Genomic DNA, 24,825 nt, shown 5'->3' with positions numbered 1-24,825 from the left:
CTTGTTTACGTGTAAGAAAAAATTTGAAAAAAATACAATGCTTCTGAAAAAAAGAGACTTTCACAGTAGGCAAATGATGCAGCAGACTGGGTGGCCCATTTATACAGGGACACACCGTGAGGCTTGCTCATGCATGCATTATTGTAGGCACTAACCATCTGGTACATTGGGATCTAATCTGATATTTGCTATTGAATGATTTGCCTTTTTTGGTGTTTGATGCCATTGTTTTTGGCAATTTTCTTGGCTCTTTCTTTGTGTTTTGACACAGGGATGAGTCTCCTTATTTCCCTGTGCTTCAGTTCCAGTCCTGGCTCTGTCATGGAGTCTCTGTGTGACCTTGGAGTGTGTCATTTTATTTCCTTGTTCCTCAATTCTAACCCTGGCTGTGTCACTGATTCTCTGTGTGTGACCTTGGTGTGAGTCACTTTATCTCCCTGTGCCTCAGCACTATCCAAGCTCTGTCACTAACTCTCTGTGTCTCCAGGTCAGTCACTATCTCCCTGTGCCTCAGCTCTAATCCCAGCTCTGTCACTAACTCTCTGTGTCTCCAGGTCAGTCACTATCTCCCTGTGCCTCAGCTCTAATCCCAGTTCTGTCACTGACTCTCTGTGTGACCTTGGTGTGAGTCACTTTATCTCCCTGTGTCTCAGCTCTATCCAAGCTCTGTCACTAACTCTCTGTGTCTCTCTAGGTCAGTCACTATCTCCCTGTGCCTCAGTTCTAATCCCAGTTCTGTCACTGACTCTCTGTGTGACCTTGGTGTGAGTCACTTTATCTCCCTGTGTCTCAGCTCTATCCAAGCTCTGTCACTAACTCTCTGTGTCTCTCTAGGTCAGTCACTATCTCCCTGTGCCTCAGTTCTAATCCAAGCTGTGTCACTGACTCTCTTTGTGTGACCTTGGTGTGAGTCACTTTATCTCCCTCTGCCTCAGCTCTAATCCCAGCTCTGTCACTCATTCTGTGTGTCTCCAGGTCAGTCATAAGAACATAAGAACATGCCATACTGGGTCAGACCAAGGGTCCATCAAGCCCAGCATCCTGTTTCCAACAGTGGCCAATCCAGGCTACAAGGACCTGGCAAGTACCTAGACATTAAATAGATTTCAAGCTACTATTGCTTATTAATTAATAGCAGTTTATGGATTTTTCCTCTAGGAACTTATACAAACCTTTTTCAAACCCAGTTACACTAACTGCTGTAACCACATCCTCTGGCAATGAATTCCAGAGTTTAATTATGTGTTGAGTGAAAAATAATTTTCTTTTGTTTGTTTTAAATGAGCTACTCACTAACGTCATGGAGTGCCCCCTGGTCCTTCTGTTATCTGAGAGAATAAATAAGATCTTTCATGATCTTAAAGACCTCTATCATATCCCCCCTCAGCCGTCTCTTCTCCAAGCTGAACAGTCCTAACCTCTTCAGCCTTTCCTCATAGGGGAGCTGTTCCATCCCCTTATCATTTATATTCCCTATTATCCCTCACCCAGTTTCTCTTCGCTGCTTAAGGTCTAAGTTTACATTTTTATCCCTTGTTCTATGAAACCCACCCATGCTATTACCCATGTTATTACTCATGTTAATACCCTTGTTCGAGGTAAATCACCCGTTTTATTACTCATTTATTGCCCATGTTATTGCTCCTTATTTGATGTAACCACACATGTTTGATGTAAACCAATGTGATATGACTTGTCATGATCTTTGGTATAGAAAAAAATAAAATAAATAAATCATTTTGGTCGCCCTTCTCTGTACCTTCTCCACCACAATTATATCTTTTTTGAGATGCGGCGACCAGAATTGTACACAGTATTCAAGGTGCGGTCTCACCATGGAGCGATACAGAGGCATTATGACATTTTCCGTTTTATTCACCATTCCCTTTCTAATAATTCCCAACATTCTGTTTGCTTTTTTGACTGCCGCAGCACACTGAGCCGACGATTTCAATGTGTTATCCACTATGACGCCTAGATCTCTTTCTTGGGTTGTAGCACCTAATATGGAACCCAACATTGTGTAATTATAGCATGGGTTATTGTCCCCTATATGCATCACCTTGCACTTATCCACATTAAATTTCATCTGCCATTTGGATGCCCAATTTTCCAGTCTCACAAGGTCTTCCTGCAATTTATCACAATCTGCTTGTGATTTAACTACTCTGAATAATTTTGTATCATCTGCAAATTTGATAACCTCACTCATCATATTCCTTTCCAGATCATTTATAAATATACAAGCCATTAGGATCGTTCAAAAGGGCGAGATTCCGTCGGTTAGAGCCGCTCTCTTCTCCACAACTTCTTACCCTTCCCACTTACTCCCTCATATCCTCTTCCCTTTTCCTTCCATCCCCTCTCATCTTCCCTTTCCTTCCCCTCTCACCTCATCCACAACCCCTTCCCTCTCCCTCAGCCCTCATCCACTCCCTCTTTTTCTCTTCTACAGGGCTGGCTGTTGTCCTTTTGATTGGCGGTTAAAATGGGCGAGATTTAGCTCTGCTCCGGCCGTTCCAACTCCCTCCCTCCTTCTCCGGCAGCGGAGGGATGGGCTCAGGCCGTTTCTTGGAGCGGCAGCTCATCATCCCTTTCCTCCTCCTCTCTGTGACACCCTGGTCCGATCTATCTTCCTTGCTCGTAACGTCAGCACGTCGCCTAGAGCTCTCTGTTCCGCGCATGCGCAGTAAAGCTGCTCTCTCCTGCGTATTTGCGGGCTGTAGGTCAGAGCCCAATTATATTGTAGATTAAAAAGCACCGGTCCAAGTACAGATCCCTGAGGCACTCCACTGTTTACCCTTTTCCACTGAGAAAATTGACCATTTAATCCTACTCTCTGTGTCCTGTTTTTAGCCAGTTTGTAATCCACGAAAGGACATCACCTCCTATCCATGACTTTTTACTCTTTCCTAGAAGCCTCTCATGAGGGACTTTGTCAAACGCCTTCTGAAAATCCAAGTACACTACATCTACCAGTTCACCTTTATCCACATGTTTATTAACCCCTTCAAAAAAAAATATAGATTTGTGAGGCAAGACTTTCCTTGGGTAAATCCATGTTGGCCGTGTCCCATGAAACCATGTCTTTCTAAATGTTTTGTGATTTTATTCTTTATAACAGTCTCCATGATTTTTCCCAGCTCTGAAGTCAGGCTCACCCTTCTATAGTTTCTCAGATCACCCCTGGAACCCTTTTTAAATATTGGGATTACATTTGCTATCCTCCAGTCTTCAGGTACAATGATTGATTTAAATGATAGGTTACAAATTAATTGTGATAGGTCTGAAATTTCATTTTTTAGTTCCTTCAAAACTCTGGGGTGTATACCATCGGGTCCAGGTGATTTACTACTCTTCAGTTTGTCAATCTGGCCTACTACATCTTCCACATTCACCATGATTTTTTTCAGTCCATCTGAATCATTATCCATGAAAACCTTCTCCGGTAAGGGTATCTCCCCAACTTCCTCTTCAGTAAACACTGAAGCAAAGAAATCATTTAATCTTTCTGCGATGGCCTTATCTTCTCTAAGTGCCCCTTTAACCCCTCGATCATCTAACGGTCCAACTGACTCCCTCACAGGCTTTCTGCTTCGGATATATTTTTTAAGGTTTTTATTGTGAGTTTTTGCCTCTACGGCCAACTTCTTTTCAAATTCTCTCTTAGCCTGTCTTTTCAATGTCTTTCTTCTAACTTGCCAATGCTTATACTTTATCTTATTTTCTTCTGATGGATCCTTCTTCCAATTTTTGAATGAAGATCTTTTGGATAAAATGGCCTCTTTCTCTTCACTTTTCAACTATGCTGGCATTTGTTTAACCTTCCTTCCACATTTCTTAATGCGTGGAATACATCTGGACTGCACTTCTAAGACTTCTAAGATGGTATTTCTAACAATGTCCACACCTGTTGCACACCCTTATCCCTCTGTGCCTCAGTTCTAATCCCAGCTCTGTCACTTACTCTGTGTGTCTCCACGTCAGTCACTTTATCTCCGTAAAGGAAACTTCCCTTCAGATGGACTGCAAAGATGGAGCAAGAGATCTGTGCAGACAGGGAGCCCTTCTCTCAGCAGAGGCCTCCTCTGTCTGCTATGGTGGTGCAGTGGTGGTGGTGGGTGCTGTTCCCCAGGAGTCCCTTCTTCACTTCTCATGTGGGGAGGGAAGGCTGCACAGGACAGACTAGAGATTCACAACTCAAAGGAATACCTTCCCCCCTCTAATATCAGAAATGACATCACACAGAAGCAGAACCAATGAGATGCCAGCGCCTGCATGATGTAATCAGCACATTCTTCCCAGAGTATGGGGGGGGGAGGGGAGGAGCTGTGTGACTGTCACTCTTCCATTATTCATACAGTGCCATCGGTGTACTCAGCACTGTACATGCTACGCAGATAAGAACGGAGTCCACATAAAAAAGAGAAGCTTGGGTTGGGAGGGGGAGGTGTGAGTTACCTCACGTTTGCAAGGGACACGAGCAGGCAGCCAACATGCCAACCTTCCCACCCAAATGCAGGCGTGCGCACCTTGGCTGAAATCGTTGCCCTGACTGGGAGAACCGCAAGCTGCTGGAGGGCGAGCAGGTGGGGGGAACGGCAGCAGTTACCCGGTGACTTCCAGTGTCCTGAGTGCCGGGGATGCAGGCGGAAGGGGTCTGTGAGAGTCTGCATCTTTCCAAGTCAACAGTCTCTACAGGGAAGGTTTAATTTATCATCGGTGGGGTACAAATACATAACAGTAAAAATCTAGATAATGTAAAACCATTAATTATTCCACAGCTACAGAATGGCATAAAATGCTCAGCAGTTTATGGGGAAGGTTGTGGGGTGGGGAGGGAGGGTTAAAGCAGCGAGGAAAGCTTTTCTGTGTTCGAAGGTCACTTCTCACTTCCTGCATGCCTCTGAGCGAGGAGTGTGTGTGTGTAAGAGAGCCTGCGGCACTGGATGCACCTGCACTCCTGTAATTCTGCAGCTAAATCCTGGACACACAGAAGAATCCCAGGGAGGAGGAGGAGGAACAGCATCGGAGAAGGCCACAGAGCGCAGGACAAACACAACCTTGGCGAGAGGGAGGAGCGGTCTACACATGGCATCCTGCGTCACCGTGGAGGAGGGACTGGGCTCGCTTGCAGGGCTGGGGATACTGGGAAACCGGTGTCACTGGTAAGGCACGGCAGTGGGGGGAAAGATTCTGTGAGTTACTAATTGGCTTAACTCTTGCCAGAGTTCTCCCTAGTCCAGCTCTAGTACAGTTTCACTCTTCCAGTCCTGAGACGCTTACAGGGCAGCAGTGACTCAGCTCTGTGAATCATCCCTTATCTGGGTCTTCTCCGGTTCTTTCCTGCCTTGGACTTATGCTTCCTGATTTTTCTGGTACTAATATATTGCATGTAGACAACCCTACTGGACCTCTACCATATTACTGGGGGCCCTTGGGTTTTAGCTCCCCTACATGGGGAAGTGCAGTGGTAGAGTCTCAGAGAATGAAAGCCAGAGCCACCATTTTGCAGTGTGGATCTGAGTCAACCTTTGCAGGATGTCTCCATGCCTGCTCTTCGTTTTGATGTTTTCCTAGGGAAAGTATCCTTGGGATCTTAGGATGGGGCTTGGGTATGGTGCTTTTTACTGATGCTGACAGAAATCATGTTTGCCCTTTTTGACTTAGGATAAAGGGAGTTTTTCACTCTTGAATCTTCCCCTTTTGGGGTTGTAATTTGAAACTACTTTTTTTCTTTTTGCCCATCTGCCTGAGTGGCCAAGGGTGCAGGAACTCAGAGAAGTAACATCTGTAAGGAGGTGGAGTCTCTCACGGAGAGAGATCTTGCAGGGAATGAGTTCCCGTTCATTCCTGGGAAGAGGAGCAGATCAGTGACACCTATCTGGTACCTACCACTATGATATCATCTGTGAAGGTACCCTCCAGGGAGCAGTAAGGACAGTAAGAAGTAATTCTAATACATCAGGACAAAGGAGTGACAAATGGGACTTACATTTATGTCATCTAAATTGGATTGAATATCCACTAGATTTTGGGAGAGAATTCTAAAACTGCCTCTAAAACTGGAAAGGAGCAATAATGCAAGAACAAATAAACTTAAAGCGGTAAAGTCACAGATTTATTGGAAAGACCAACAGTGTGTTATGCTCAGGTTGAGAACCCTTGGCCGACGGGAGGATGGTATACCTTTCGGAGGGTCTGTAGGCTCTCTCGTCAGGTGGCAAGGCAGAGCAGGAGACCGGACCAGCTGACCCCTGGCACTGGAGACTGAGGTGACTGCGGAAGCGGATGAAGAGACGAGGAGCTGAGTCTTCACCCCTGGAAGTCTGTGGTCCCCCCAGGAGGAGCACGTAGGGACCCAGACCGCTGGGACGTAGGCGGACCTTTGAGAGGTCAGGTGACGGTGCAAGGGCTGACTGGAGCTTTGCCCTGGAAGCTTGCGGTCTCCCCAGGAGGAGCCCGTAAGGACCCGGGCCGCTGGGACTTAGGTGGGCCCTTGGAGATGGTAGTCGTGAAGGAGTCCTAGGTCAGGTGCCAGAGGGTCGACGCTCACCAGTCCGAAGTCATACGCCAGAGAATCACCACTTGCCAAGCTGAAGTCAGGAAGCAGAGAATCACCGAAGCCAATCCGAAGTCAGGAACCAGAAGCCAAGCTCAAGGAACTCACCAAAGCAAGCGGACTAGACAGCAATTGAAGACATTGCCGAGGAATGAGCAGAGGAAGTCTCCCTTTATACTTCCTCTGCTCCAGCTCATAGGGAACAGCTGAGCCTGGTTAAAGGGATCATGTCCCTTTAAGGCTAATGAGGAGGCGCGGCCTCATGCCTAAAGATGGCGGCGGCCATCTTTGATTTTGTGCCGCGGAGGAGAGACGCCGCTGGACGCCACGAGGGGGGAGCAGGACGGCTCCCCCTGCAGCGGGCAGCTCGGGAGGCCGTGCGGGAACGACGGCCAAGATCGGAGCCCTCCCCTGGGGCTCCCACGGCATAGGAATGCCGCGGCTAAGGTAGGGGGCCACGGTCGTGGGGTGCCACGACCGCGGAACACAACACAGTGTACTGGAGTGTGTTGAGTTACAAGTTGTAAGTGAACACTACTATCAACTTTCACTCAGTTATCTGTAAAATATAGTTGGAAACCGCCTTAAGCCTCCAGCATGATTATTCATGCTGCATACAAAAGACTTAACCATGAATTGAGAATGCTCAGAGCCTTGAAGATATTCTCCCACTCTGCCCCCTCAACTCAGAGCAACTTGACAGTAGAGGAAGCCTCACAAGAAAAGGTGACCCTGAGACTCCATGGGGACTTTTGTTAGCCCAGGGGTTATATGTAGTTTATTTTTTTAATTAAGCAACCATTTTGGCACATACAGGGCATCTCAGAAGGAAGACTCGGGGGCCATGCTATACAATTAACATCCTTTCAACAATCTGCAAAACTGGAATGATATAAATTTCACAGATAAAGATTAAATTATCCATCCTGTCTGCTCAGTTATTTCCCAGGGCTGTCAGCCATAAAAGCTCATAGGATATTGCTCCTTATCCAAGTCACTTTTATTTGTCTTCCTCACTGCCTATCTATCATAGTGGGTAGATGAGCGCACACAGGATCCCATACTTAATCCAACATTCATCAGCCTCTGTCCCCAGAGCCTTGCTGGACAGTATCTGGCCACCACCAACCTGCTGGCCTTAACTTGGTTGGTTTTTGGAGAGATGTAAGCTTCTGGTTCCAACCCAGCTACCCCATGGCCTATGATCTTGCTAGGTCATACTTAGTGTCACTAGGTAATCTTTCATATTTCCTTACTGGACAACATCTAGCCATCACCAAGCTGCTGGCATCAACCTGGTGGAATAAAGACCTATTGACCCATCCAGTCTGCCCCATCTAAATTCCTCCTCTCTGGTTCTCTTCCATATTGGGTAAATAAGCATATACAGTAATATCCCATACTTAAATCAGCTTCTGCCCGCCCCCCCCATGCATTTTATTACACATTTCATCCCTGTTCTTGAAACTGCCCTCTATAACTGTCTTAATCATGTTTACCAGTGCTGCCTCTGCTTCCTCAACTGGTAGGCCATGTCGCTTTCCTCCTTGGTTCTTACAGTCCCATACTTAATCCAACACCCAGGCTGCCTTCCATGTCTTCTCAACAAGTTTCGTAACAATCCAAATAGCCATCAAAGTTAGGGTGGCCATTGTCCAATAAACATGTTTGCTCCCCATGTTCACTGATGTTTTAACCAGGATCACTCCATGCAGGTTATCCCAGTCTTCTTGGAAGCCTGATTAGCCATGTTGTATCCATGCTTTACATGTATCAGTGTGACACCTGCATGGGGCTGTGATGAAGATCCACTGTTCAGCCATCTGCGCTGTATTCAAATAATACTAAAACAAGGGGACATGCCAGGAAACTAATAAACATCAGATTCAGCACAGAAAGTGCTTTTTCACTCCACGCACAATCAAACTTTGAAATTCATTGCCAGAGGATGTGATCAAAGTGACTAATATAGCAGGGTTTTAAAAGAGGTTTGGACAAGTTCCTGGAGGAAAAGTCCATAACACATTATTAGCCAGGTAGACTAAAGAAAGCCAATACTATCCCTGGGAGCAAGTAACAGGATTTAGATCTACTTTATGGGATCTGCTGGGTACTTGTGATCTGGATTGGCCACTCTCAGAGACAGGATGTTGGACTCAATGGACCTTAGTCTGATTCAGCTTGGCATTTCTTATGGTTCACCTGTCTCAGTGTGATGCCTGCATGGTTCTCTGATGACTGTTCTTCAACTGTCTATGCTGTATTCATGATTTGCTTGCACCACTGTTATACTTGCTTTGAACTCTGATGATGATCAATTTGGCATCTCCCAATTTATTTGGATTCACAATGGGATGAGCAGCTAAGCAGGAAGAACTTAGAACACTTACTAACATTTCTTTAGCAACAATTAAAAATGAGAAGTTTATGTACTAATTGCTACCTAATCTGCCCCACCAGAAAAGGGAATTTCAGAAACGAAGATAGCTGGCCTTCTGTCCCCATCTCCTTGGTCTTTAAACTAAAATGGCTGACTTTCTGTCAATATCTTGTTGGTCTTTAAACTAAGGTGGCCAGCCTGCTGTCACCATCTCATTTGTCTTTAAATTGATTTATGCTTGTTAAAAGGAAGAGTAGAAAATTATCAAACTATCTGAAATCGGATGGTATACACCCCAGAGTTCTGAAGGAACTAAAAAATGAAATTTCAGACCTATTAGTAAAAATTTGTAACTTATCATTAAAATCATCCATTGTACCTGAAGACTGGAGGATAGCAAATGTAACCCCAATATTTAAAAAGGGCTCCAGGGGCGATACGGGAAACTACAGACCGGTTAGCCTGACTTCAGTGCCAGGAAAAATAGTGGAAAGTGTTCTAAACATCAAAATCACAGAACATATAGAAAGACATGGTTTAATGGAACAAAGTCAGCATGGCTTTACCCAGGGCAAGTCTTGCCTCACAAATCTGCTTCACTTTTTTGAAGGAGTTAATAAACATGTGGATAAAGGTGAACCGGTAGATATAGTATACTTGGATTTTCAGAAGGCGTTTGACAAAGTTCCTCATGAGAGGCTTCTAGGAAAAGTAAAAAGTCATGGGATAGGTGGCGATGTCCTTTCGTGGATTGCAAACTGGCTAAAAGACAGGAAACAGAGAGTAGGATTAAATGGGCAATTTTCTCAGTGGAAGGGAGTGGACAGTGGAGTGCCTCAGGGATCTGTATTGGGACCCTTACTGTTCAATATATTTATAAATGATCTGGAAAGAAATACGACGAGTGAGATAATCAAATTTGCAGATGACACAAAATTGTGCAGAGTAGTTAAATCACAAGCAGATTGTGATAAATTGCAGGAAGACCTTGTGAGACTGGAAAATTGGGCATCCAAATGGCAGATGAAATTTAATGTGGATAAGAGCAAGGTGATGCATATAGGGAAAAATAACCCATGCTATAATTACACAATGTTGGGTTCCATATTAGGTGCTACAACCCAAGAAAGAGATCTAGGTGTCATAGTGGACAACACATTGAAATCGTCGGTGCAGTGTGCTGCAGCAGTCAAAAAAGCAAACAGAATGTTGGGAATTATTAGAAAAGGAATGATGAATAAAACGGAAAATGTCATAATGCCTCTGTATCGCTCCATGGTGAGACCGCACCTTGAATACTGTGTACAATTCTGGTCGCCGCATCTAAAAAAAGATATAATTGCGATGGAGAAGGTACAGAGAAGGGCTACCAAAATGATAAAGGGAATGGAACAACTCCCCTATGAGGAAAGACTAAAGAGGTTAGGACTTTTCAGCTTGGAGAAGAGACGACTGAGGGGGGATATGATAGAGGTGTTTAAAATCATGAGAGGTCTAGAATGGGTAGATGTGAATCGGTTATTTACTCTTTCGGATAGTAGAAAGACTAGGGGCACTCCATGAAGTTAGCATGGGGCACATTTAAAACTAATCAGAGAAAGTTCTTTTTTACTCAACGCACAATTAAACTCTGGAATTTGTTGCCAGAGAATGTGGTTCGTGCAGTTAGTATAGCTGTGTTTAAAAAAGGATTGGATAAGTTCTTGGAGGAGAAGTCCATTACCTGCTATTAAGTTCACTTAGAGAATAGCCACTGCCATTAGCAATGGTTACATGGAATAGACTTAGTTTTTGGGTACTTGCCAGGTTCTTGTGGCCTGGATTGGCCACTGTTGGAAACAGGATGCTGGGCTTGATGGACCCTTGGTCTGACCCAGTATGGCATTTTCTTATGTTCTTATGTAAATAGAGAGGACTAATTATTACATTTTGTAATGCACGGGGGCCTCATCTATAAGCTATTTTACAGTGTACCCCCAGGCTAAAGCCTGTGCTGTTCTGTGGAGGTGAGAGGAAAATCCAAATTCATGCTCTGTGCAAAGAGCCCCCGATTAAGGCATGGGCTATCTTTGGGATGAAAGGAGAGATCAGGTTCATATCCAGTATACAGAGCTCCAGAGTAAGGTCTGAGCTGTCCAGGGTGCTGAAAGCAGAGAGCCAGCACCTGCAGACTAAAGCAGGAGCTCTCCAGGGTCCTGAATCTGCACCAAGCAGGTTATATGTAGCTATTTATTTATTTAAATTTATTTTTAGCCTGGGGTAGGTTACAATAATACATGCATAAAAGCAAGTATGTACATAATCAATTCAAATGAACTACAAGTTAAGACATAAGATAAGGATTGCATGGTAATACAAATAAAATATCCTTTCATAACTTGCAGGATGAGCGTTCAAGACACTGGGGCTCACCATCATAAATCGTTGCTGCATTATTGGAAGGGAAATTAAGATGACGTTGAGGGAAGGCAATTGTAAAAAAAAAAATGGGTTTTTAAAGCTTTTTAAAAAATCCTTTTTATTTGTGAGAAGTCGTAAGTTCTGCGGGAGGCTTTTCCAGAGTGTGAGCCTGGCCAATGAAAATGCTTTTTCCCTCATAGATGCCAGTCTTACTGTTCCTGTCTCCTCTGGTATTGTAAGCATTTTCTAAGGTTTCCTGGTAGAATGTGTAATTTGCATTAAACTACTGTTCATTTCCTCTGCCTCAGCCTAAGCACGTGAAAGGAAGTAGCTCTGTGCCCGTGAAAGACCTTCGTTTCATGCAACATTTGTTGCGTTGTTCCTTTTCTAATATTTCTGACACTGATCGATGATGAAACTTCTTTCTCTGTCAGTTATGATGTTTTCCAGCTAACAAAAAGTTATTACAAAGTCTAGCTATGTGATAGGTCAGAAGTACCCATATATATATATATATATCTAGTACTGAGGGTGGGTTAGATTTAATACACAACACATATAGAATGAATTTTTTTCAAATGACATTTGCTGTTTTGAGAATATATTTGGGGGTAGAGTATGCATGAGGTGCAGAAGGGGAATCAGTCTGCCATTTGCTCAGAATTATTTCTTGAAATACTCCAAGACCTTTTTTCCCACCAAAGGCTCGACATTGTTGGAATCCTGGTGGCACACGGCAGAAGTTATTTCAGAGAAGCCTGAGATAAGATGAGCAGAGAGTGCTGCAGGACAAGACTGTGTGCATTGGCAGAGCTGTATGTGTGTTGGGTGCAGAACGGTGCTTCAGGGCAGGAATATCAGGAATTCTTCAGGTCAGAATTGCGGTACGTTGACAGAGCTGTTTATGAGGTTTGAAGTATTACAATAGCAGGGGTATTCTGGGGCAGGACTGGAGTGCATTGATAGCTATGGGGCAGATTGTCAAAGGGTTATGCATGTAAGATACGTGTGTAACCCCAGAAAAGCTGCCCCTGTGCATGCTGAGCCTATCTTGCATAGGCTTGGCGGCGCGCGCAAGCCCCGGGACATGTGTATGTCCCGGGGCTTGCAAAAAGTGGCGGGGCATGGCAGTCCGGGCGCGGGGTGGGGCGTGGCCTGAGCCTCCAGGCACAGTGGCCATTTGCCGCTGTGCCCGGGATTGCGGGCCGGCCGTTGGCTGGCACGATTAAGTTATGCCTGCCAGGAAGCAGGTGTAACTTCTTCAACAAAGGTAAGGGGGGGTTCTAGGTAGGGCTGGGGGGGGGGGGGTTAGGTAGGGGAAGGGAGGGGAAGGTGCGGGGGGGGGGGGGGTGGAGGGAACCGAGGCAGGCCGCGTGGTTTGGTGCACGCAAGTTGCACAATTGTGTACCCCCTTACACGCGCCGACCCTGGATTTTATAACATGCGTGCAGCCGGGTTGCGCGAACAAATCTGCACCCGCGCGCAGGTTTTAAAATTTCCCCCTATATGTATATGTAGGGGGAAGGGTCTCAGTGTTGGAATAGCAGGAAATGTTGCAGGTCAGGATTGAATTGCATTGGCAGAGTGTATGTGGATGTCTCAGTAGTGGATAGCGGGGTGCTGCAGGTAAGAGTGAGGTACAAAACAGCAAGGAGTGCTACAGGGCAGGAAGGAGGTGCATTGGCAGAGTTGTGTGTATGGGTCTCAGTCAGTACTAGAATAGCTGGAGGTGCTGCAGGGCAGGATTGAAATGCTTCACCTCTCACCACATACATTTGAACTGATTTCCAACTTATTGCACCTCATCTCTTATTCTTCTTACTTCCACAGGGTTTTTAGAACATGGAATCCTGGTTACCAACCGTAAGGAGCTCTGCAAGCATTATTTCAAGACATCTTCCTTCCGCTGGGACCTGCTGTCTCTTCTGCCCACAGACTTGCTATATTTGAAGGTGGGGATTCATACGCCAACTGTACGTGTGAACCGTTTCTTCCGCATCCCGAGACTCTTCGAAGCCTTTGATCGGACTGAGACCCGCATCCAGTACCCCAATGCCTTCCGCATCTGCAAACTCATGCTCTATATTTTTGTGGTCATCCACTGGAACAGCTGCATATACTTTGCTTTGTCTAGTTACATTGGGTTTGGGAAGGACATTTGGGTCTATCCAAACATCTCTGACCCTGACTTTGGTCGGCTATCCCGGCAGTATCTCTATAGCTTTTACTTCTCTACCCTTATTCTCACCACAGTGGGTGACACTCCATCCCCCCAGCAAGAGGAGGAGTATCTGTTCATGGTGGCGGACTTCCTGATTGCTGTCCTTGGCTTTGCCACCATAATGGGGAGCATGAGTTCTGTCATCTCTAACATGAACAGTGCTGATGCAGCCTTCTACCCAAACCATGATCTTGTCAAGCTCTACCTACAGATGCACAAGGTCAACAAGAGCCTGAAGAATCGGGTCATCTCATGGTACCAACACCTGCAGATCAACAAGAAGATGACCAATGAGATTGCAATCTTACGGAACCTTCCGGAGCGACTGCGGGCAGAGGTGGCTGTCAGTGTGCATCTGCCCACACTCAGCAAAGTGCAGATATTCCAGAACTGTGAGAAGAGCTTACTGGAGGAGCTGGTGGTGAAGCTGCAACCCCAGGTCTACAGTCCTGGCGAGTATGTCTGTAAAAAGGGCGACATTGGCCGGGAAATGTACATCATCAAGGAAGGGAAGCTGGCCGTCGTGGCAGATGATGGGGTGACAGAGTATGCCCGGCTTGGAGATGGCAACTACTTTGGAGAGATCAGCATTCTGAACATTAAAGGTGATGGTCATCTCCCTCTTCTTCTCCTGTATCTCTTTCTCAAGTCCTTTCCCCCTTTATATCTCTACTTCTCTTCACGTCCCTTCACCACTTCCTGACCATTCTCCACATTTTTTTTTTGTCATGTCTAATTTATTCTCTTCTCCCCTTGCTTAGATCTCATCTTCCATTCCTACTTCTATCTTTTGGTGGTTCCATAAAAAATATAAAATAGAGGGCAAAGACAATCCTCAAAAGATCAAAATACCCCAAAGAGGGTGGATGTTCTTTTGACTATTGCTCTTTTTAGCTGCTCTGCATGAAACCAATCCCAAATGAGTTTCCTTGCTCGAGGACAGTAAGAGTTGTTCAGATGCAGGGTAGAGATTTTCTGTGGCAGACGTTTCCCCAGAAAAGTTCCATTCAGAGTCTAAGCATTTCCCCTTTGCGTCTGCCTCATATTCAGTTTTTTTCCCTGTGGCACCAGATAATAACTCCACTTTAGGGTTCTGACAATTTATCTTGTCTGCACACAAACTGGTTTGAAAAATTAACAAAACTGAGCTCGTAAAACTCAGTAGGCGCCCAGTTCCTGGATGTCTAAGCATTTTCTCCTTTGATGGTTAGGACATAGCAGTTTCTTCTAAGCTTAAATTTTTTTTTTTTTTAAGAAATATTAAACCGTAGTTGGAAGCTGCAAGCATTGATCAAATCAGGCATTGACTACAGTAATAATGTATATTTAGGCTTTCCTGCCGCAACAATCAGGTCATTGCAGGTAATCCAAAATTCTGCAGCCCCTATTCTATCAGGTGCAACCCAATATGACCTTGTTACTCCACTTTTACATGTTTTGCATTGTCTCCTTTTGGAATGGGGGTTAATTACAACATCCTTACATTAATCCACAAAACCTTAAACAGTGATTGTCCCTCATGTGTTAGTAATTTGTTAATAATCTATAGACTATCATGTCCCTCCATTCTGCTGGTCCAGAACTATTTGAGGTGCCTACAGAACATCATGCAAGGCTAACAGAATCTAGGAAGAGGCTATTTGCAGTTGTCAGACCTATCCTTTGGAACCAGCTTTCTGAGACCTTATGTCAACTCTAGAACAATGCTTCAAAATTTTTAAGAAGGCTCTTAAGACATGTTGTTTTATGAAGGTTTTTAATTTGTTTACCTAGTCGGTGAGCGCTGCTTGTTTTTATATTTTTACAGTGCTGATGTAGTATACGATTACTGTTTGTTTTATGGCTAGCCTAGCCTTTAAGTCAGTGACTGCTGTTTGCTTTATATTTTTACAGTGCTGATGTAGTATACGATTACTGTTTGTTTTATGGCTAGCCTAGCCTTTAAGTCAGTGACTGCTGTTTGCTTTATATTTTTACAGTGCTGATGTAGTATACTATTACTGTTTGTTTTATGGCTAGCCTAGCCTTTAAGTCAGTGACTGCTGTTTGCTTTATATTTTTACAGTGCTGATGTAGTATACGATTACTGTTTGTTTTATGGCTAGCCTAGTCTTTAAGTCAGTGACTGCTGTTTGCTTTATATTTTTACAGTGCTGATGTAGTATATGATTACTGTTTGTTTTATGGCTAGCCTAGCCTTTAAGTCAGTGACTGCTGTTTGCTTTATATTTTTACAGTGCTGATGTAGTATACTATTACTGTTTGTTTTATGGCTAGCCTAGCCTTTAAGTCAGTGACTGCTGTTTGCTTTATATTTTTACAGTGCTGATGTAGTATATGATTACTGTTTGTTTTATGGCTAGCCTAGCCTTTAAGTCAGTGACTGCTGTTTGCTTTATATTTTTACAGTGCTGATGTAGTATACTATTACTGTTTGTTTTATGGCTAGCCTAGTCTTTAAGTCAGTGACTGCTGTTTGCTTTATATTTTTACAGTGCTGATGTAGTATATGATTACTGTTTGTTTTATGGCTAGCCTAGCCTTTAAGTCAGTGACTGCTGTTTGCTTTATATTTTTACAGTGCTGATGTAGTATACTATTACTGTTTGTTTTATGGCTAGCCTAGCCTTTAAGTCAGTGACTGCTGTTTGCTTTATATTTTTACAGTGCTGATGTAGTATACTATTACTGTTTGTTTTATGGCTAGCCTAGCCTTTAAGTCAGTGACTGCTGTTTGCTTTATATTTTTACAGTGCTGATGTAGTATACTATTACTGTTTGTTTTATGGCTAGCCTAGCCTTTAAGTCAGTGACTGCTGTTTGCTTTATATTTTTACAGTGCTGATGTAGTATACTATTACTGTTTGTTTTATGGCTAGCCTAGCCTTTAAGTCAGTGACTGCTGTTTGTTTTATATTTTTTATGATGCCAGTGATTTTGTGATGCCAGTGATTTTGTTTGTTGTATGTTTTTATGATTACGTTTCATATATGTAACCCTTTTTGATGGAATTGACTGTTTCCTGAGGGTACACAAAATAATTTATTTCTGAGGCTGACGCCACTGGCATACTTCTCCCTAGCTGCACGCCTCAAATTGTGGGTCCTTTCTTGGCCCAGGCGGTGGTGTGATTGTTCCTTTCTGAGTGTGGCTGTTGCAATGTCTCTTTCTTTCTGTGATGCTGTGTTGCAGGGACCAGGCAGGGCACAGAGTTGGGTGTTCAAAATACATTTACTATTGATTCTTCAAAAGAAAAACAAATATCCAGTTAGAACTGGGTTTTTACACTGGTTTCTGTCCTCTTTCTCTCTGAGTAGGTGTCCTTTCAGGTTCCTGGGATAAGGCTTATACCTCCTGGGCTGAGTGCATACACAGTGGGCTAGAGAAATCCTATGGATGAGGGGATCCCCCGCAAAAATCCTACCGGAGTCCACAAGGTTCAATCTTCTCTTTCCAGAGATCCAGTGGTGGGTCCTCAAGATTTCCATCCTTCTCTCCAGTCTCCTGCTGACTGTGACCTCTCATCTGGTGTTAGAGAGTGAAACCAGGCTTCCAGGTGAAGAGGACTGGTACAAAACCAACAAAAAGCGGAAGAAACTCTCCCATCCCAATATCTCCTCTGGAGTGAAACTCTCGCTACAGCTCCTTCCTTCATTTAGACCACAGCTCACAGACTTTCAGTTCCCAGGCTTCCGGATCCAGGGAAGGAGCCGAGTTTCACCTCCAGTCAGAATCCAAAAAATAGACAACAAAGCCTGTCTTCCAAAAGGGAGGCAGATCCCGAGGGCAGGGAGTGCACCGTCTGGAATCTCCTGCAAAGAGAAAAATACCAAATCAGGGTGGTAGGCCCTAACTCAGCAAAGTAATCAAAAGCAGCTCCTCGCTTCTCAAAAGTGAACTCAAACTGACCACACTTACGAAGCCACTCGCCCCCCTCCCCCCCAAGGAGATCCCATTCACAGCCAGCCCCAAGGGGAGGGACTGTAAAGGATGCTTCCTCCCACTAAGCTGGAAAATACATAGGGTAGGGATCTAGGGCCATCTAGTGGAGAGTGAGGGTCTCTACATATATTATTATCACATTGTGAGCCTTTTAGAGTATGAGACAACGCGGCATACAGTGAAATAAAATAAATTCTCTATCCCCTCCTCCTGTCCAATCCTTCTCTCATGTCTCCTAGCTCCTGTCTTACATCTCTCATTTCCCCTCTCTCACCCTCCACAGCCAAACCCTCTCCAGCTGATCCAACCCTACAACTCCACCTGCATCTGATCCCTCTCTTCTGGTGAGAAGGCCGGACAGGCTGTTGACAGAGGCAACACTTTTCCCTTGGGTAGGGTCAGCAGTGGGTGAAGAGAGAGGCTCTGCACATGCAGCCCTCCGCCCCTCCTCCCCCCATCATGGCTGATCCCAGGTCTGTTGGTAAATCTGCAAGCAGCAGCATTAGTGATGAGGATTAGCGCAAGCTCACAGGCCCTTCAGTGGCCCCCTGATCCCTCCTCGTGCAGGGCTTCCTCTTACCACAGAAACTCGTGTGAGGGCAGGGCCACTGCAGGGCCCACGAGTGTGCGCTGGCTCACAGGCTCCACTGCGTGTACTTTGTCTATATCTCTTCAGAGAACTGACCTCCAGAGAAAACAAATCCATAGTCCAGACGTCCATACAACATCCTTTTAAGGCACTGCAAATGCTTAATGGCGCTACGGAAAGGTGACGTAGTAGTAAATCTTAATCTCCATTTGATTACCCGATGTTAAACACTGACTGTTTTGTCCCACAGGGAACACATCCGGCAACAGGAGGACTGCCAACATCAAAAGCATCGGCTACTCGGATCTGTTCTGTCTGTCCAAGGAGGACCTGAAGGATGTCCTGATCGAATATCCTGACGCTAAGACTATCCTCGAGGAGAAAGGGCGCGAGATCCTCGTGAAGATGAAGAAGCTGGACGAGAACCTAGCCGCGGAGTTGGCTGCCAAACAGCTGGACATGGAGAACAAGGTGGGAAAGCTGGAGAGGAATCTGGGCGCCATGCAGACCAGGCTGGCCCGGCTTCTGGCTGAACTGGAGTCCAGCGCCTTGAAAATGACCTACAGGATCGAGCATCTGGAGTGGGAAACGTCCCTGCTGGAAAACTGTGACGGCGAGGGGTTCGAGGCCCCGTAGCGAACCTCTGAGAGTCAGAGCAGGGAGAGCCGCAGCCCAGGGCACGGGTTCACGTTCTGGGCCAGGCAGCTGAAGCATTCATTCCTCCAGGCTGGACGAGATGAGCCTTATTGGCATTGGATACCAGTGCTTGCTTCTGTGGGTGGGACGACACATCAAGGGCTGGTTTCATTGCAATCCTTGCTCTCCCCCTTTGCAGTGACGTTTTCACCCATTAACAATGCTGAGAAATTTCCATTGTTACACCTGGGAAACCTTTGATAAATTCCTTCACCTCTGTAGTAGCTCTAGAAGATGATTGGCTGCCAGTGGAGGCTCTCGACGTACATTTAAATGTCCGGTGCCGGCCTTTAAAACATTTGAAAAACAGCTGGAGGCGGAGTGAGGCAGGGAGAAACATCTGTTGCAGCTGTTGCAGCTTTGTGGCTCGGCCTTCCTCGTGAAATAAGAGCAGGAAGTGATTTGAAACAGCTCAGGAAGGGATTGAAAACATTTATTAAGTATTCCTGTTAAGATGAAAAGAAAGAGGCCTGGGAAACCGTCCGGCCAGCAAGCTTGGACTGGAATTGTTATTTATTGTACTCTGTATTGCACTGAATTGTATGTTTTAAGATTGTACATCACTTTGAGCATTTATAGTTTAAACTCTTTATTATAAAGTAACAAAGCAGAGGTTTTCTTATGTACGTTTTTTGTTAAATTTTTTGTTTGTTCTTATGCACGTTTTTTGTTAAATACTCTGTTTATTGTTTAATGTAACGCCTCACCGGCGACAGTTTTGTTCTCTGGAAACCGACTTGATTTGATATGTATATCGAGAATGCCGGTATAAAAAAACCCTAAATAAATAAATAAATGTACTCCAAAGGTATCTGTAAGCATTACAAGAATAACATTTTTACCTGTTACATCCCGGTACAGAAAAAAACTCCCTCCCTGATGCCCACCCTTCCCTAGGGGATCATATTAATTCCACAGACAATCACATCATGCTAAGTACGTATTTCCATGCCAATAATACAACAAAACATCATGTTTTAAACAGTAACGTGGTTGATAAATACCAATAAATAAATAAATCTCTTGGGAGAAAGGTCCTGCAGTAATATTACCACTAGGAGAACTTTCATTCAGTACCCCTATACCCCCTCAGTCAATGCTTCTCATGTCCTCAGTTCATACTTCTCAGATCCTCCCTCAGAACATCGTAGCTACTCTCTCAGTACATCATAGATTCTCTCTCAGTACTCCTCATACCATCTCTCAGTACATCGTAGATTCTCTCTCAGTAGTCCTCAGACTCTTCCTCAGTATATCTTAGATTCTCTCTCAGTACATTGTAGATTCTCTCTCAGTAGTCCTCAGACTCTTCCTCAGTATATCTTAGATTCTCTCTCAGTAGTCCTCAGACTCTTCCTCAGTATATCTTAGATTCTCTCTCAGTAGTCCTCAGACTCTTCCTCAGTATATCTTAGATTCTCTCTCAGTACATCGTAGATTCTCTCTCAGTAGTCCTCAGACTCTTCCTCAGTATATCTTAGATTCTCTCTCAGTAGTCCTCAGACTGTTCCTCAGTATATCTTAGATTCTCTCTCAGTACATCGTAGATTCTCTCTCAGTAGTCCTCAGACTCTTCCTCAGTATATCTTAGATTCTCTCTCAGTAGTCCTCAGACTCTTCCTCAGTATATCTTAGATTCTCTCTCAGTACATTGTAGATTCTCTCTCAATAGTCCTCAGACTCTTCCTCAGTATATCTTAGATTCTCTCTCAGTAGTCCTCAGACTCTTCCTCAGTATATCTTAGATTCTCTCTCAGTAGTCCTCAGACTCTTCCTCAGTATATCTTAGATTCTCTCTCAGTACATTGTAGATTCTCTCTCAGTAGTCCTCAGACTCTTCCTCAGTATATCTTAGATTCTCTCTCAGTAGTCCTCAGACTCTTCCTCAGTATATCTTAGATTCTCTCTCAGTACATCGTAGATTCTCTCTCAGTAGTCCTCAGACTCTTCCTCAGAATATCTTAGATTCTCTCTCAGTACATCATAGATTCTCTCTCAGTACTCCTCATACCATTTCTCAGTACATCGTAGATTCTCTCTCAGTAGTCCTCAGACTCTTCCTCAGTATATCTTAGATTCTCTCTCAGTACATTGTAGATTCTCTCTCAGTAGTCCTCAGACTCTTCCTCAGTATATCTTAGATTCTCTCTCAGTACATCGTAGATTTTCTATCAGTAGTCCTCAGACTCTTCCTCAGAATATCTTAGATTCTCTCTCAGTACATCGTAGATTCTCTCAGTAGTCATAGAAACATAGAAATGACGGCAGAAGAAGACCAAACGGCCCATCCAGTCTGCCCAGCAAGCTTCACACATTTTTTCTCATACTTATCTGTTTCTCTTAGCTCTTGGTTCTATTTCCCTTCCTCCCCCACCATTAATGTAGAGAGCGGTGATGGAGCTGCATCCAAGTGAAATATCAAGCTTGATTAGTTAGGGTTAGTAGGGGAAGTAACCGCCGCAATAAGCAAGCTACACCCATGCTTATTTGTTTTACCCAGAATATGTTATTCAGCCCTTATTGGTTGTTTTTCTTCTCCCCTGCCGTTGAAGCCGGGAGCTATGCTGGATATGCGTGAAGTATCAGTTTTTCTTCTCCCCTGCCGTTGAAGCAGAGAGCTATGCTGGATACGCGTGAAGTATCAGTTTTTCTTCTCCCCTGCCGTTGAAGCAGAGAGCTATGCTGGATATGCGTGAAGTATCAGTTTTTCTTCTCCCCTGCCGTTGAAGCAGGGAGCTATGCTGGATACGCGTGAAGTATCAGTTTTTCTTCTCCCCTGCCGTTGAAGCAGAGAGCTATGCTGGATATGCGTGAAGTATCAGTTTTTCTTCTCCCCTGCCGTTGAAGCAGGGAACTATGCTGGATATGCGTGAAGTATCAGTTTTTCTTCTCCCCTGCCGTTGAAGCAGAGAGCTATGCTGGATATGCGTGAAGTATCAGTTTTTCTTCTTCTCCCCTGCCGTTGAAGCAGGGAGCTATGCTGGATACGCGTGAAGTATCAGTTTTTCTTCTCCCCTGCTGTTGAAGCAGAGAGCTATGCTGGAAATGTGTGATGTATCAGTCTTTCTCCCATGCCGTTGAAGCAGAGAGCTATGCTGGATATGCATTGAAAGTGAAGTATCAGGCACATTTGGTTTGGGGTAGTAACCGCCGTAACAAGCCAGCTACTCCCCGCTTTGTGAGTGTGAATCCTTTTTTCTTCTCCCCTGCCGTTGAAGCTCCCCTGCCGTAGTCCTCAGACACTTCCTCAGTATGGGGTAGATTTTAAAAGGTTCACACGGGAGTAGATTTGTTCGCGCAAGCAGGCGCAACTTGGCGCTGCCGATTTTATATCATGTGCGCGCTGCCGCACGCATCTTATAAATTACAGGGTCGGTGCGCGCAAAACTGTGCAAAATTGGCAGCCTGTGCGGGCCCAGCCGCGCAGCCATCCTCCGTTCCCTCCGAGGCCACTCCTCCCTTCCCTTATCTAACCCACCCCCCAGTCCTAACTAATTCCCCCCCATCTTTATTTTACAAGTTACGCCAGTCTAACTTCAGTTGGTCAGCCAGAGTGACTCACTGCTCTCTTGATTAAAAAATGTTGGTACCTATTCAAACCCAATCACACTACCTCAACACCTTTCCAAGGCGAGTAACTGAGCTGAACTTTTCAACCTTTTTACTTAGGTACACACTGCTCCTAGCTTATTTCTAGCTTCTGGCTACTTTTTGGGATTTTATTTTTAAAATATAAACACTCAGTTCTGCTTAGTAGCTGCCTTACAGACTTTTAAAAATAAACACACTAACTACTGCTTACTAGCTGCCTTATTGACTGACTATTTAAAAATACAAACAGTCTAACTTCTGTTTATTCACTGACTTGCTGACTATTACAAGCACAAACACACAAACACACTAAATAATATTCTCAAATAGTTAACTTTGCCCCAATACTTTTAAAAAAGACAATGTCCCAAGCAAATATTAAGATGGAACTGCAGAAATCCACTACCTACTCTTGGGATAAGCAGCTTGGAATGTGTCCCACCAGGTTCTTGTGGCCTGGATTGGCCTCTGTTGGAAACAGGATGCTGGGCTTGATGGACCCTTGGTCTGACCCAGCATGGCAATTTCTTATGTCCTTATGCTCTAATGACTCTCTCTCAGCACATCGTAGATTCTTTTTTTTTACTAAGAGGGTGATGGATGCATGGAACAGCCTCCCAGTGCAGGTGGTAGAGACAAGGACAGCATGGGATAAATGCAGGGGATCTCTAAGGATGTGATGAGAATTATATTGCTAACTTAATTGTATGGATGGGCAGAGTGGAGGGACCATACGGTCTTTTTCTGCCGTCATGTTTCTCTGTTTCCATTGGTACTCCTAAGCCTTTCTTGGCCTCTGTCTCAGCAGTTCTATGTCTGAGACCTCCTTCTAGTCTCATTGCCTCATTGCTCCACGCTCTTGACGTTGCATTCCTAATGCAGGCCAACTCTTTAAGCTCCTTCAAGGAGCTGCAATGGTTTTCTTGAGAATTAACCCTTTAAAGCCAGATCCTCCTTCCCTGTTTTCCCCTTCAGGTTGGAGTAGCGCTGCTGTACCAAAGCTTTATTTCATTCATTTGCTTTCTGTTCCTTCTTTCATCCATTTCAAAGGGGATTACATTCAAGTGCTGCAGGTATTTCCCTGTCCCCAGAGCGCTCACGATCTAAGGGGTCATTATCAAGCCATAATATTTTACCACAGGAGGGGCAAAATATAAGAACATAAGAAAATGCCATACTGGGTCAGACCAAGGGTCCATCAAGCCCAGCATCCTGTTTCCAACAGTGGCCAATCCAGGCCATAAGAACCTGGCAAGTACCCAAAAACTAAGTCTATTCCATGTAACCATTGCTAATGGCAGTGGCTATTCTCTAAGTCAACTTAATAGCAGGTAATGGACTTCTCCTCCAAGAACTTATCCAATCCTTTTTTAAACACAGCTATATTAACTGCACTAACCATATCCTCTGGCAACAAATTCCAGAGTTTAATTGTGCGTTGAGTAAAAAAGAACTTTCTCCGATTAGTTTTAAATGTGCCCCATGCTAACTTCATGGAGTGCACCCTAGTCTTTCTACTATCCGAAAGAGTAAATAACCGATTCACATCTACCCGTTCTAGACCTCTCATGATTTTAAACACCTGTATCATATCCCCCCTCAGCCGTCTCTTCTCCAAGCTGAAAAGTCCTAACCTCTTCAGCCTTTCCTCATAGGGGAGCTGTTCCATCCCCTTTATCATTTTGGTTGCCCTTCTCTGTACCTTCTCATTCGCAATTATATCTTTTTTGAGATGCGGCGACCAGAATTGTACACAGTATTCAAAGTGTGGTCTCAGCATGGAGCGATACAGAGGCATTATGACATTTTCCATTTTATTCACCATTCCCTTTCTAATAATTCCCAACATTCTGTTTGCTTTTTTGACTGTCGCAGCACACTGAACCGACGATTTCAATGTGTTATCCACTATGACACCTAGATCTCTTTCTTGGGTTGTAGCACCTAATATGGAACCCAACATTAGAGTATGGAGGCATCGAACACACTTGAGACAGCTTTCATCGTAGGCAGGAAGAGAAGGCGAAAAGGCCTAGCCCTCACGAGGCTCTTCCTTTTATTGTACATTCATACAAAGGCAGATGATGTGTCATTACATGATTGGCTACTTTCCCATAGCAACAGACGAGTCCCTACACCATTGGTTTTGGCTCAGGGGGTGTGCACGGATCATTTCATTGGCTGCTGAAATCTATACCTCCTGACTTTGTCCTGCCTCTGACTAGGGAACACCCAGCCCCTCCCCCAGGAATTCAGGGCTAAGCACAAGCCAGAGAAATACATGATGTCAGGTATCCTTTCCTAGGCAGAGAGGCTTAAGCACAAGTGATGCTTTTATTCAGGCAAATGTCAGGGAGAAGGGAAGTTAGTGTTTAAACTCTGATGAAATGGCTTGCTGGCAAGCGCATATTTCCCACATCTCACCCTTTCTGTTTTTGTTTAAG

General features: G+C 44.6%; 1 protein-coding gene across 1 annotated transcript in view; it reads left to right on the top strand.

The window, feature by feature from the left end:
* Positions 1-19,508, top strand: part of CNGA4 (cyclic nucleotide gated channel subunit alpha 4) — a 55,019-nt gene extending 35,511 nt beyond the window's left edge. The window contains exons 3-4 of the mRNA XM_029601915.1: positions 13,173-14,168; positions 18,345-19,508. Of these exons, the coding sequence (XP_029457775.1) occupies positions 13,173-14,168; positions 18,345-18,730 (1,382 nt within the window). The 3' untranslated portion in view covers positions 18,731-19,508. The remainder of the gene's footprint in view (positions 1-13,172; positions 14,169-18,344) is intronic.
* Positions 19,509-24,825: the final 5,317 nt, after the last annotated feature.

This window comes from Rhinatrema bivittatum, chromosome 5 (assembly GCF_901001135.1).
Source record: "Rhinatrema bivittatum chromosome 5, aRhiBiv1.1, whole genome shotgun sequence".
NCBI lineage: Eukaryota > Metazoa > Chordata > Amphibia > Gymnophiona > Rhinatrematidae > Rhinatrema > Rhinatrema bivittatum.
Note: the sequence above shows the minus strand (reverse complement) of the source record. Positions and strands in the feature narration are given on the sequence as shown.